The 13,736-nt window shown below is 35.2% G+C and overlaps 1 protein-coding gene across 50 annotated transcripts in view; it reads left to right on the top strand.

Annotated features, from left to right (window-relative positions):
* The window catches only part of RIMS2 (regulating synaptic membrane exocytosis 2), a 483,921-nt gene that overhangs the window by 353,328 nt on the left and 116,857 nt on the right, over positions 1–13,736 (top strand). For 35 of the 50 annotated variants that reach the window (XM_032987992.2, XM_042785725.1, XM_032987991.2 and 32 more), the window contains one exon: positions 10,272–10,361. The exons of the other annotated variants lie outside the window; for them this stretch is intronic. In XM_032987992.2, coding sequence (XP_032843883.2) covers positions 10,272–10,361 — 90 coding nt within the window. The remainder of the gene's footprint in view (positions 1–10,271; positions 10,362–13,736) is intronic. 50 annotated transcript variants of the gene reach the window in all.

Here is a 13,736-nt window from a genome sequence, read left to right as displayed (position 1 = left end):
TCTGGAAGCTGGAAAGCAGGATTTCTTTTTTTTTTTTACACTTAAGCATTCAAAGTGTCCTTTAAGATCTTTGCCTTCCCATTTTTCATTATAGTACAGTTTACATTTTTCCTGCTTTTGTTATGGTTCTGTCCCTAAGTGTGTATTGTTCTCTGGTGTGTGTACTGTGTGCTATTCACTCTGTGTTTTGTGATAACAAAAGCATGGTGCATGGAATTGTGCTAACATAGTTTGAAAAATATTTGTGTGTGCTATAGTTACGTTGATCATATAGTAACTGCTCCAATTGTTAATCATCATTGTCTGTTTTTAATGTTATAAAGATTATGAGGAAAAACATCAAAGCCCACCTGTTAATGTGCGAAAAGGCAAGTTGATGATATTGCTAATGAATTGTGGGTGCTTGAGAAATTTTACTTTTTTTTTTTTTTTTTGCTGCATGTGTGTGTGTCGCTTAGTTCTACTAGCTCAAAATTAGTAGGTTCATGTATGTTAAATTTTAATGTGTTACTTTACTTCTTGCACTTCAAATAATTATTTTAAACTGTGGTTTTTAAATCTTTCTTGGGAACAAAAGCTCCAGATTTATTTTTTTTACAGCTAACCGTATTACTGAAGATGTAGTTTACACCACCTAGATATGTGATTATGTTGCCTATTTAGTACTAGTGGGATAGTTTCTATACTTTTGCTCATTTAGGAATTACCAGTCTGCCTTGCCCTAAGATACCAAGTACAGTTTGCAGACATCTACAAAATTGTCTCCATTGTCTTCTACTTTTTACTGGGTCTATATACTTTTACATTTCTTGGATATATATTTTACAAGTTTGGCACATTTTTTACTAGTCATAGGAGAGCTGGACCATTTTAATTAGCATATACTGGTAGAGAAAGGCTTATGTTATTAGCAATCATCTCTGCTGTCTAGTTCTTATTATGTTTTATATTCTCTTCTATTTTAAATGCTGTAGAAATAAGTTTAATTCAAAGTACTGAAATGTTAATATGGAGATTTATATTTATTATTGAAAACTAGAACTGGAAATTTGCAATGAACAAACAGAGTTTACTTTGAAGTTTTATTTGAGTTCATGCTTCTAAATTGCTTTGGTAATTTTGAAGAAATCTATTATTATTTTTCCATGTACTTCTAAAACCATATTACATTTAGACACTGTCTCATCAGTTTCTTCTGCCAGTGAATGAAATATCATCTAGATAGTACATTGGCTTTATTAAAATTTGGATATTCACTCTTACATTTCCATCTCTACCAGGAGCCCACATGGGGAATAGCCCCAGTTACACTATTATGGGCTATTCCTAGCTTTCTGTTCCCTAGAATAATTTAGCAGAGGGAATACATGTATCAGGAGAGAAGGGATTCAGTTTTTCCTGTGCTAGTTCCTTGTGTTGCAGGGAAGAACACACCATTTCTAATATGCTGCTTATTATCCAGTATAGACAGACTGAATGAGGTGCCTTTGCAGAGAGGATGCAGTGTCAGCAGCCCAGCAGAGTGATGCACCGGGGTCACCTCCTTTACTCTAGTGGCTGTGCCAGCATAGTCCTGAGTGAGTTCAAATGCTGGAAGTCTGCTGCTATAACTGAAATGCATGCTAATTACCAGATAGCTATTTGTCTTATACTTTAAAGATCCAAATTCCAATCCTGGTAAAGTTGGAGGCTTTTGCCAATGACTTGTTGAGGCTGACAAACCAATAATCAGTGGCTAAGTCAAGCTAAAGCTGTTTTTGTTCTCAGTTTATCTTCCACTCCTTTAACAAAAACAGTATTTTGTATACTTAATTATAGAGCCTGAAAGATTTACTTTGCACAATAAGCCAAATACTACTAACCTAAATTTCAGATAGTTTGTTTTTATATATTTATTAATTTCTCTAAGGTGTCCATTTTATGTTTTAGAAGTTTCTTCCGCAGAGCTCTTTTACTCTAAAATAATGGTCTGTGTCCAATATTCGATTTCAAATATTTATTACCAAAATCAGTATCACTTTTAATTTTTCCTCAGGTCTTTTGCATTTCTCTTTCATGTATTTTGTATGACACCTTTTGATCATTTGAGTTTCTGAGAAAAGGCTCCAGGTAATTCTGTCTTTTACTGTCTTAATTTAGGGTGTATAGAAGATGGTATAGTTACCAAAGCAAAAATTAAAGACTTTCAGGTTGTTAGTTCCCTCACTCATTAGAATATTTTACATAATTACACAAAAGCTTTGTCTATATTATCAGAATCAGGAATGCTTTCCAGTTCTCATCTCCCAGATTGAGAAATGTCTGAAGCCTGTTTGTATTTTGAGTCTATACCAAGATAAGACCCAAGTCACCAAGTCCTCCCATTTCTATGTACTCTGGTTTCTCACCATGGGAGTCTCACCACTCTGAGCAGTCTGGATGCATGGAGGGCTAGAATTGAAAGGATGCTGTATTCCAGACTTGCTGCACAGTTTAGACACAATCTAAAGAATTCAGCTGACTGAGGTGCAAACTAGGCAGAATAAAGGGACCCAGTCAAAGAAGTGATAACATGATGGACCTGCTTAACTGACTTGCGGAAATAGTGTATACATATGCTTTTTTGAAAAACAAGCATGTGGCTGTCATGCCAGAGGGAACTCTTATCCTGCTGGCTGATCCTGAGCATCTTCTTCCACCTAAGACCATTTGGGATTCCTGGAAATGGGACCTACACTATGCCTGAACTACTAAACATGACTGCCGTGAGTCTTGTGTGTGTTTTTTATTCCCTTGGCCCACTGACTCTAGACTTTGCTAAGAGACCATGACAGCTTCTGAATTTTGCATGAAAAATTACACTGAATGTGTGTTTTCTGTGTGCTGTGAGGATACTTAACATATTCATATGTGTTATGAGTAGTTAGAGTAATACTATATTTTATTTAAATTCTAGTTCAAGCAAGGTAAGGCTTACATAAGGTATAGACCTGTTGAGACTGTGGTAGTTGTAGACAGGCACATAATTGCAATCTGCATGCTGGGAAAATGGTAATATAAAAAATAAACTAACACAACACCACAAAACAGTAGAAGTAAAGTACCCATAAAATGAAAATTCTCCAGCCTGAAGAACCTACATTCTGCTGAAATTCCTTATGATATAGGTGACTATTTAATGAATTTAACACTAAAACTACCAAGGAACTATGACAGATGAGAAAGAGTCTAACTACTAACTTGTCCATAAAGAGGTTCAAATTTTACTTATTTATTCAAAATGTGAAGTGGCATCTTTGAAAACTACATCACAATACGAAATAGCATTTCTAACACTGGTACATGACAATGTGATGTAATTTTGTCTGTTAGTCAAACATAGTTTGTCTGTTTACTACTCTAATGTTTTATAATTAATGATGAAAAATAGCACAGGTGTTTTGCTGTGGACAGCATTTGCACGTAAAAATGCATGTAAAATTTGCATGTAAATTTGCATGTGAATTTGAGCAATAATAAAACTTACATGTCATTAATTAATAGTAATTGATATTCTGAAGAACCTAGAGCTTTCTGAAGAAACAAATCTAGATTTTCAGCTTTCTGTAAACCATTTATTGTATTTTCTTTATTCGTTGGTATTAGTGCTTAAAACTACAGGCTTATTTCAGAACCATTTTTTGAACTGAATAATTTCTTAACATTTTAGAATTGTGCCATAAACTTCAATCTTAATTGCACTTAAAAGAGGTAGAACACCTATGATTGCTTGCAGAGCTTTTCTGTGTGTGTGTGTGTTTGAGATGTATGGTCATATTATAAATTACCTTTTTGCATAGAAAATATTTGAAGATTTGCTATAAGATAGCACCTTTTTCTGTAAAGAATAAAAATAACCTGGAAAAAGAAACCCTGTACTAATCTAAACCTTGCATTCTGCAGGGTGCATTTGTAGGCTATTCACATTTCTCTGCGTGCAAAGACTGCTTGCTGACACGCAGGGAATGGGAATGCAAACTGAGCAGAGACCATGGGAGGGAGGTGCAGAGCGGAAGCTTTCATTTTGCTCCACATTTACGTTGGCCATTACTTATAATTTGCCGTATTTAAATTCATTAATCATTAGACTCTGGAGATATTTTGACTTTGTGTTTACCTTTCATAGCAGTATGAGGGTAGCCATACCAGGGCTGACTAACAATCTGTATAGCCCAGTGTCTGGTCCTCAGCAGACCAGGGGTGGATGCTGGGGGAAAGGAATATAAGCAGAAGTGGGTAGTAGTGCTTATCCAGGATACTGGATCTGCAGTCTCCTACAACTTGTGCCTTAGGAAACTACAGAAGCATCAGTGGTGTCTTTGCACGGTGTCTTCGTCTCCCTCATAGGTTCTATGCACCCTTTCTCCCACCTTAAATCAGTCCTGCCAACATAAAGCAAACCTGCAGTGCTTATCCAAACAGATGACTCAGTAGAGCTATTTTTATGAGATACTTAAAATGCTCTTCTTGATAACAGGCCAGCAGGCCAACTGTATTGCATTTGTTTCTAACATGCTTCAGGAATATAACCAGAAGAGGGAGCAAAACTGTCATATTTTAAAAACATATAAGAGGATATGAAACAAACAAAAAAATCCTCCCCCTCCCTCAAACATTCCTGTAAGAAAGCCTTGATAGCAGCTTAAAAAGAATACATTTACTTTGTGATATTTAAATATGCTTTACTAAATATTAATATACACATATTTAATGTAGCATTAACTTGACTATTTTTCTTCCAACTAATGTGATGCATTTAAGTTTTTCTGGTGTTTCCTCATGTTTTACAACTCTCTTATATTTATAAAATTGGCAGTGTGATACTTTGATTTTTAGCTACAGGTAGGCTGTGACTTTACTAAGCAATATTGCAACAGGTACTCTCTGTGACCTTGCTTGAGTACATTTAGAATTTTTCTTTAAAATAAGCCATAGAAGATTCAAATCAATTTATTCCTCATATAGAGGGATCCACTAGTAAAACATTTTAAAAGTAAGCGTAGAACAGAATTGATGGAATTTGCAGCTAGGGAATATGAGAAGAGACTGCTACTGGACTAGGCTTGTTAAGTGATTTACAGCTACAAATAATTAATGTAGCCTTGAAGTCAATTTGAAGAAAACATTTCCGGAGTAAGGGAATAATCTACAGTGCGCTATTATTTTTGTTACACTAGTAAGATAATATTAAATGTAGATATTTGGCAATATTTTTTATTGCCTACCTAATGACTTCCATTAAAGTTCTTTTAATGTATGCTCACTGCAGCCCCAGGGAATGAACCCCAGGTGTTTTTTTTTCTGCAGAATGTGTAGTTCAGTAAGGAAGAAGAAATTAAAATGATAAATAATTACAATATGGATTATTGGAATGCTGTATCAGTTAAAACCACAATATATGATGATTACATGTCCATTTATGAACAAAAATTTATTTATTTTAAAATGTTATTAATGTATCCCAACATTCATTTGTTGATTTGGTTCAAATTTGCAAACTACTTCCATGTGAAGAGGAGTGTGGGGATGGGTGTGTGTGAAGAGAGGGGGTGTGTGTGTGTGGCGGGGGGGTGGTGTGGGGGTGTGGGGGTGTGCTCATAAAAGACAGAAGGGAGAGGTGCTGTCCTTGCCTTTTAGGACAATGTTCTAAGATGCAAGACCCATTTCATTCCTTGGAGGAAACATGGATCATCACGTCTCAGATGAATTCCTTGAGCTCTAATGTATAGAATCATTATTTAATATATTCTTCCTGTGTATGGAGGAAAAAATATAGATCAACTGTTACTGTGTCAAAAGAGGAAGCTGAAAAATGGTGTCCCAAGATTTGCTGTATAATGTCACCCGGAGAGACAGGAGGTCTTGCTCTAAGTTTGTCAAAAAGACTATATGTGTTGTTATTTGTCTTCAGATATTGGACAAATCTAGTTCCTGTTGCAGCAGGGTAGTGAGACATCAGTGCTGTTTTACTGAGGCATCTGGAGGTTTCTCTGATGTAGGAGCAGCAGTAGTCTGGCGTAAAACCTTCATTGCTGGCTTTGTGTCACTTGGAGCTAATCTTGATGCCTTTAGCAGCATGTTGGTGGTGCAAGGTGGGACTGGATTCATTCCAGAGATAATGTAGTATGTCTGGGACAATTCACGTATCGTGACTTGAAGCCATTTGCTTTCCTCGAGTAGAGGTTTGACACAGCTGAGAATATTTCTTTCTGTGAACTCTTGAGACTGATAGCGGGTTTTTTTTATTTTCTTAGGGACTTTGCTTTGTAAATTAAAGCTTTAAATTTAGCCTTTTTATGTCATTAATTAATTATTCTTCTTGTGTTCTTAATGCACTAGTTAAAGTTTTCAAGTATCTGGTTCCAGAGTTTCTCAGCATTTGACAGTTTATCCCACAGTTCTAATGGCTTGTTATTGTGCTGCTTTGGGTTTAAGAAGCAGTAGCCAGATCCACTTTTGACTCATTTTTACAGCAGTTGTCACTATATGTTATTAAGAACGTAATTCCTTTCTGAGCATTCATCTTATGAAATTAAAAATAGAAAGAAGTTCTGAGGATTTTTCATCTGCAGGAAACGATCACTAAATTAAGTATGTACTAATGAAAAAGTGAAGACTTTATGATAACCTAATTAAAAGCCTAAAACTAGAAATGCACTGATAAATATTCGTTCGCAGAAATTTTAGGTGCTGATAAGAATATAAAAGCTGAGTGGATTTAATAAGAAAATACGAATTCAAGTAAAACAGAAAGTATATAAAAATATTTCAAGCAAAGGGTAATTGTGAAGAGGGCTATTACTGTCTGTATTATGGAGAAAAGAAAGGAGGGGGGGACAGTATTTGCATAAGAAAACTCCTCATTGTTAGCATCTGATATTTTGCTGCATCATCTTGTACTTCTGCAGTTTGCTGCATCATTCCAGTTCAACTGCAACATTCCTGATGCTAAGTTGTCATATTTAGAAATTCCAAAAAACTGGAGATACGCAACTATATTTATCATATTATTTCCATATTTTTAATATTTTTCATATTGAGTACTCTAAACAAAAACGTAAGAAATGCTGAGATTGTACTTAACACTAGATGTACTTGAGTGCACCGCCCCGCTCTTACAGGCAGCACAAGTGAGTATCAATCTCAAGAGGGCAAAGCACACAACTAAGTGTCGTCCTGATGTGCAGCAAGGAGAGCCCAGCTACATAACTCACTGTGGTGAGCAGTGCCCAGGGGGTAGGTGCAACAACTGCATCTAATGAAACATCTAAAGATTTTTCCTTCCATACTGGTGGGAAAGATCTGGATCAGTGCACCTGTCAAATCCTTCTAGCCCCAAAGGTGCATCAGATAACTAAAATATTCTGACTCAAGGATCTCATATTTTATATCATCTAGAAGGTCTGTTTGTATAAATATTCAATAATTTTACACCTTTCTTTATACGTAAGTCAAAACTGATTATCGCAACAGAAGACAGACTGAAGTTCATATGTATGGGAAGTGAAAGTGGTAGGAGGTGAATGATGAATTAGAAAACTGTATGGTTTCTTTCCTAATATTTACAGTTTGACCAAAGTTGGCTTGGTTAAAACAGCAAAGGGATAGGTGGTGGCCCTTTGCCTTGGGGGAAAAAAGAGATTTTAGTGACTATAATGCATATTTATCTAACCAGAGAGGGCATGGGTAGCAGTGACATTTAGCATTTTTCCTATTTGTCAGCATCTCTTACTAGTTCCCAAACAGAAAGTTCTTATTAAACAACATATTCTCTTAAGTTTGAAGAGCATGCAGATGAAAATGGAATTAGAAAATAGTGAAGAAAAGGTTAAATGTTGGAGTAAATCTAATGGATATATCTATTTTTATTTCTCAGTTAAAATATTAACCATTACTAACCAAACTCTTGCGATGTTCTAGAACTCAATGAAGCTTTTCACCTGATCTGGAATACCTTTGATCTATATATACTAAATATAGGAGTTGTAATTAACTGGTGATAAAAGTAAGCAGCCATTTGAATTTAATGCTAACATGCCATAAGAATAGCTACAGCTCTAGAAGGATGGTCATTGGAACATTTCTGAAAGTGTTTACCTCCTCATATTATTGCTTTTAGTATAAACATTAAAAAGTAGCCTGTCTTGCTTTTGTAATAGCTTTTCGGTTTGTTTGTTTGTTTTTTTTTTTTTTTTTTTCCATTTTTAAGGTTAACACATGGCAAAAATACTTACTCTAAGAGATATATTTGTATTTGGTATTTATTTTGTCATGCTTGTCAATTCAAGTGTTATTATAGAAGCACTTACAGAGTGCTCCCAAGTGGGTTAATTATTTTCTAGATACTTATCTCAGAAAATTAACAAGGCTTAGGAAAGCTTTTCTTTTTGTAGGGAACTCTGATATGAAAAGTGATTTTGGTGCTGAGCAAACTACAGTTTTTAGGTTCTGAACAAGAAGGTCCTGTCTTCTAAAACTGCCCTAAAGCTAACGTGAAAATCACTCTGGGCTTCCTGATATTCTTCAGTATTTAGACTGTCCATTATATATGCCAAGAAATTCCTGTGTTTGAAATTACTGTCTGCCTACTTTTCATCTTATTCTAAGTACCTCCATTATTTATCCTAAATTATTGTCTAATGTTGTTTTTTCCTAGCAGTGACTATTCCTTAAATTCAGAGGTAGTTTTACACAGGTCATTAAACTCTTTTATGTGTGTTAGTTAAGAAGACACTTTTGGACTCACCCAGGAAAAAGGAAGCATACATGGCATCAGTAAATATTTTGTTACTAAATGTGTATTTTCATAAGGAATCACATTTTTGTTAGGAAGAAACACAATAAGATTTAATTTCCACAGTTTGGAAACAGAATGTTCTGTTTGAAATTCCTTATTTAGTATGTACTTGGTACTTCAAAGATGACAGTTTCTGTTTCAGCATGCATATCTGTGGTGTCATAAAATCATTATATTGACAATTTTGTTGATGTATTACTTGAAGCCTACAACTCCATCATTTTCAGAAATCAAAGCCACCCTTTATAGGACAGCAGCCTGTCATAGAACAACAACAGCCACAATTAAGAAGGCTGCAGGATGTCTACAGATAATATTTCTTCATGTTTACATTTTGAATGCCAGATATCCATCAGTGTCATTTAAAAAGAAAAAACAGTCATAAGCTAATATCACTTTATGTCAATTTATTTTGAATTTGTAAGATTAAAAATGTATTCCATACCTATCATATTCTTCTGCATCACTGGCTATTTCTGTGACCATAAAAGTGGTTATATCTGTGGGCAATGGCTGTGAAGAGCTTTGCGCTTTCTGGGATGAGTGAAATAAGCAGATTCTTAACAGCCCAAAGCAAAATTGGAATTGGGTACTGCATCTGTCTCGTTAATTGGTCTAGATTTGGTTTTGGCATGAGATACTGAAAGGTTTAAAACCTACAGTATTATGCTAACCACACAGTTTAACTGTCAGAAGATGGAGAATTAAAGTGTAGACCAAAAATATCTGACAACCTCAGAAAGACTAATGTCTTGCAAGTCTAGAGAATTGAGTCTCAATCTGGAGGAGAGTGTACGTGCTCCTATTTATAGCTCTTTTCTGAGCGGTTAGGTCAGAAATGCTGGTTTCAAGATATAGGATCCATAATTAGCAAGAGTGTTGTTATTGAGTAACTTAATCTGCCTAAAATAAAAACTGAATTTAAATTAAATTCCAGATTTAGAAAGTAATTCCAACCTGGTTTTGGTTTAACAATTAATTGTTAAAAATACTTTGTCAATTTAAAGTAAACATACATGATTGCTGGTTCAGTTTTGTTTTGTTTGTTTGTTTGTTTACATTATATCTTTGCAAAGACTTTTTTACCAAAATATTTTTAACTTCATTTTTAATTTACAGAAGCACAGAGTTACTGTAAGAAGCCATAGAATATAGCATACTAAATTTTAAAAATGGAAGAAATTATTGTGTAAATAACCTCCTGGGTTTTTATTCCAATTGTTAAATATCAAAGAGAGCAGAATATTTGCCAAGTCACATAGATGCTAACTTTCGTATGGTATATTCTGTTTAAGATGTTTACTAATTCTCTCCACCACAGGCCTCTAAGAACTAATCTAAATTTTTGCGATGTTAATGATAATACTTTTGTTTAGATCAAGTTGTCCCAAATGATATTAGGTGTCTTCTAATGTAAGTTACATAATATTTCTGATTTTTTTTTGGTTTATGATAGAAGTTACATGGGAGGACCAGCAGAAAAAGGTGAATGGTACAATAACTGATGACAAACCATTGCCGACAAAGAAACACCATTCTGAGCCAGGTTTGTCAGGGTTTGGAAAACCACATGAAAGCATGAGACTATAAAAACACATTTCATGCTTTTGTAATGCGTGTGTGCTTGATGTACCTTATTTTTTTTCACTTTGGTGTGAAATTTATAGTATGTAGAGACCATTTAGATTACATAGTTCTGTTTTAGAATAGCCAAAATAGATTTGCTTTTGTAAAGAATTGTGTTAGAATGCACATGCATTAGAAAAGAAGTGTTCTGGCACAATATTAGACTTAGTTTGCTTTTTAGTTTTGAATTTTGTTATGATTTATCTATGTGTGCAAGCCTCAGGAATCCAAGTATGAGTTATGCTGATTCTTATTTAGTTGACCAAATCAAGGTATCTACTGCATGTATGGTGGGAAAGTCATCTTCTAAAGACTCGAATCTGAAATCTTCTTGCACCATCACACATGGCAGAAACAGTGTTCTGATGTAATTTTTAATACGAGATGCATTTTATATCTCCATATGGCTGGAGTTCTCAAATCTAAGAGAACTCTTCCTTCCTCCATCCTGTATATGAATGGATTTCTTCTGAACTAAAAACTTATCACAAACTTTCTTCTACCCCAAGTATAAAGTGCAATTCTTCATCTCTATCTTTTTGTTGAACCTCAACTATTGTACAGCTGAAAGTGCAAGAGGACAGAACTGAAGAAGAGCAGCAAAATCTGGACTGACTTTGTAACCTAGGAATTAGGGAAGCTGGCTGAAAAAGGCCAGACCCACAGTTGCATTTTCTGTTCCCTGACTTTTTAATGCATCAGAGGAGGTTACAGGATAAAACAAGTACTGCATTTAAGAGTCAGGATCAAAACGCAGTGTATCTTCTTTTCCAGCTGGGTGTTTTAATTATTGCATGACAGATCCAAAATACAGTGTCTACAGATCTTCACTGTTGCCTTTCCAGAGTGAGTTTTATATAATAATGCCTCTGCCCAGACTTTTCCCTTACATAGTAGCTAGGTAAGAACATTATCTCCATCTCTCAGCTGAGGTGGGCTTAGAACTGTGGTCTAGGCAGATGGCACATTCATATTTATTAGCAATACCTTTTTAGAGCCACCTACCCATTTTTTAGAAACAGGAGCCATATTTTGTTAGGTGGCTTCTCTTGGGGCATTCTATTCTAGATTTTGGAATGTGTGAAATCTTGTCATTCTAAGATAAAAAAAGCCTAGACGAATAGAAATCAGAAACAAATATGGACATTAAAAAGTTGTCACTTTAGAAGTGTTTTGTATATTAAACCAATAGTTACCTGATTTTTATCTATTTTTCCCTCTGGAACTGTACCACTGGTCTCCAGTGCTGCAGGGAATACACAGAATTGGTTTGGAAAGCAAGTTGCAATTGCCAAAGTCTAGAATAGATACAAAGTTGAATTAAAATTGTGTTCTGCACTCTACAGTCCTAGGTCTTTCTGTGAGGGCTGATGCCTGATAAGAGTGTAAATCTGCTCTGATTTGCATATCGGTAATGTCTTCCATGGTATGTTCACATAGGACAACAATACATGAGGCAGAAACATCTGAGGTGGTTCTGAACACTCTACAATGGGCACCAAATAATGCATACATGTATTTGTAGGATGCTTTTCCAAACTGATTCTCTTTGTCAAAAAGCCCTGTGTACTAAAGTGGCAGAAGTAGAGGAGTACCAGTGTGACAAAGCAATGCAGCTTCCAGGATTTCCATTATCTGCTATATGTGGCACACTACTGTCCCCTGTAGACATTCCTATATCATTGCAAACACTTCATTTTCAAAACATAGCAATTAGGATATCTGAAAGGAGGTGCCATAACACTATACTCACTCCTGAATGTTGAGATATATTGTATCTGTGACGACGATGTACCAGTGATGTAGCCTGATGGAATCTACCTAAGGAACCCTCAAATTCCTTGAAGCTTTCCAATATGAGATTTACCCTCTGTACAGGGCTGTGCTATTTGTCATCTGAGAATGCTTTAAATGTTCTGTTTACACAGAAAACAGCCAGATGATACTAGTACAACTTAGTGCCTGGCTGCAGTTGGCAGTCTGCAGAGAGAAGCAAGGAGGAATATGGGCACCTCATATTGCTATTGCCCTGTTTTGATTGCCTTTTCATACAAAGATTTTTCTGTTATAGTCTGTTACGGAAGCTTCTCCCGTTTTTGAGCTCAGTTTGTCTGTTAAGCATTTAACCTAACTAGTCACATGGAAATAGCCATGGCAGTAATACATTTAAGAAAATCTGTGAGAAAAAATAGATATTGATTACATAAATACCTTGAGAGAAGAACTGAGATTGTGAGCAAATTGTAGACAAAAATATAAATAGATAATAAAAATAATTCCAAATAACAGAAGAGAATAACAGTAATACTGTATCACGTGAAGCATTAATAGTCAAGAAATATGGATGAGTAGAAATGAGATTAGCTAATCTGTTGCAGGACAATTTAAGATAATTAAATAAAGAAGTAAGATGGTTCTTAGGCTTCAGGCTTTTCAATAGAAGATGCTGATAAAGTTCCTGTTCTTGAATATCAGAAATCAACAGGTTTTCTTAACAGTTCCTCTAATCTCTAATTTCTGAGGCAATTTGCAAAACTGTTGTTCCATATACTACAGAGTCACTTGTATTTATGCCAAGATTTTGAAGAATTGGAAGGGTAAAATTGCAGAATCATAAGTAAGTATAACATCAAAATTCAAGCCATGTCCTGAATGTGTGTGCTCTTCCTTTAGCCGATGTCAGCACTCTGTCAGAGAATACTGCATTCTCAGGACACCACTGAATCAAAGAGCGTGTGGAATAGTTATGTGTTTCTATCTGATATTATTAACCATTTCGACTTTCAGCACCCCTGCCTCTGAGCTGTGATAGATAGCATATGAAATAAAGTGAATAAAGCTCTAGTCATCTAATCACATTTATTTGGTTAATGAAGAAAAAAAGAAAAAAAGAAAAAAAAAAAAAAAGCACAGCATGCAAACATTTTCTCATGGTTTTGAATTTTTATATGTGGAGGCCTTAAGAGAAAAAGTTGGAAAAGATGTAGTCTATGGGTAGGGACTGTTTCCTGTACTGATAGAGATAAACTTAGGTTATATACCATTTTTCTTAAAAAGCAGTTATTTTAATTTATTAACATCACTAGCCTCTTGTGAACCCATTAGATTTATTTAAAGGGAGAAAGCACATAGTTTATGGCACCAAGGCAGTGATACTTATTTCTGTTTCCTGTCAACTGATTTTGAAGTGCTCAACCAGTTTCAGTATCCAAAGTTTTGGAAGCTGAATGCAGTCTAGCAAACTGTGTCTCCATCCAGAGATGTTACAGGTAATGCAGAAATTACCTGCATGAGA

The sequence above is a fragment of the Tyto alba genome, unplaced genomic scaffold (assembly GCF_018691265.1).
Source record: "Tyto alba isolate M040663 unplaced genomic scaffold, T.alba_DEE_v4.0 Super-Scaffold_9, whole genome shotgun sequence".
Lineage (NCBI taxonomy): Eukaryota > Metazoa > Chordata > Aves > Strigiformes > Tytonidae > Tyto > Tyto alba.
The sequence above is the reverse complement of the archived record's forward strand: the minus strand, read 5'-3'. Positions and strand labels throughout refer to the sequence as shown.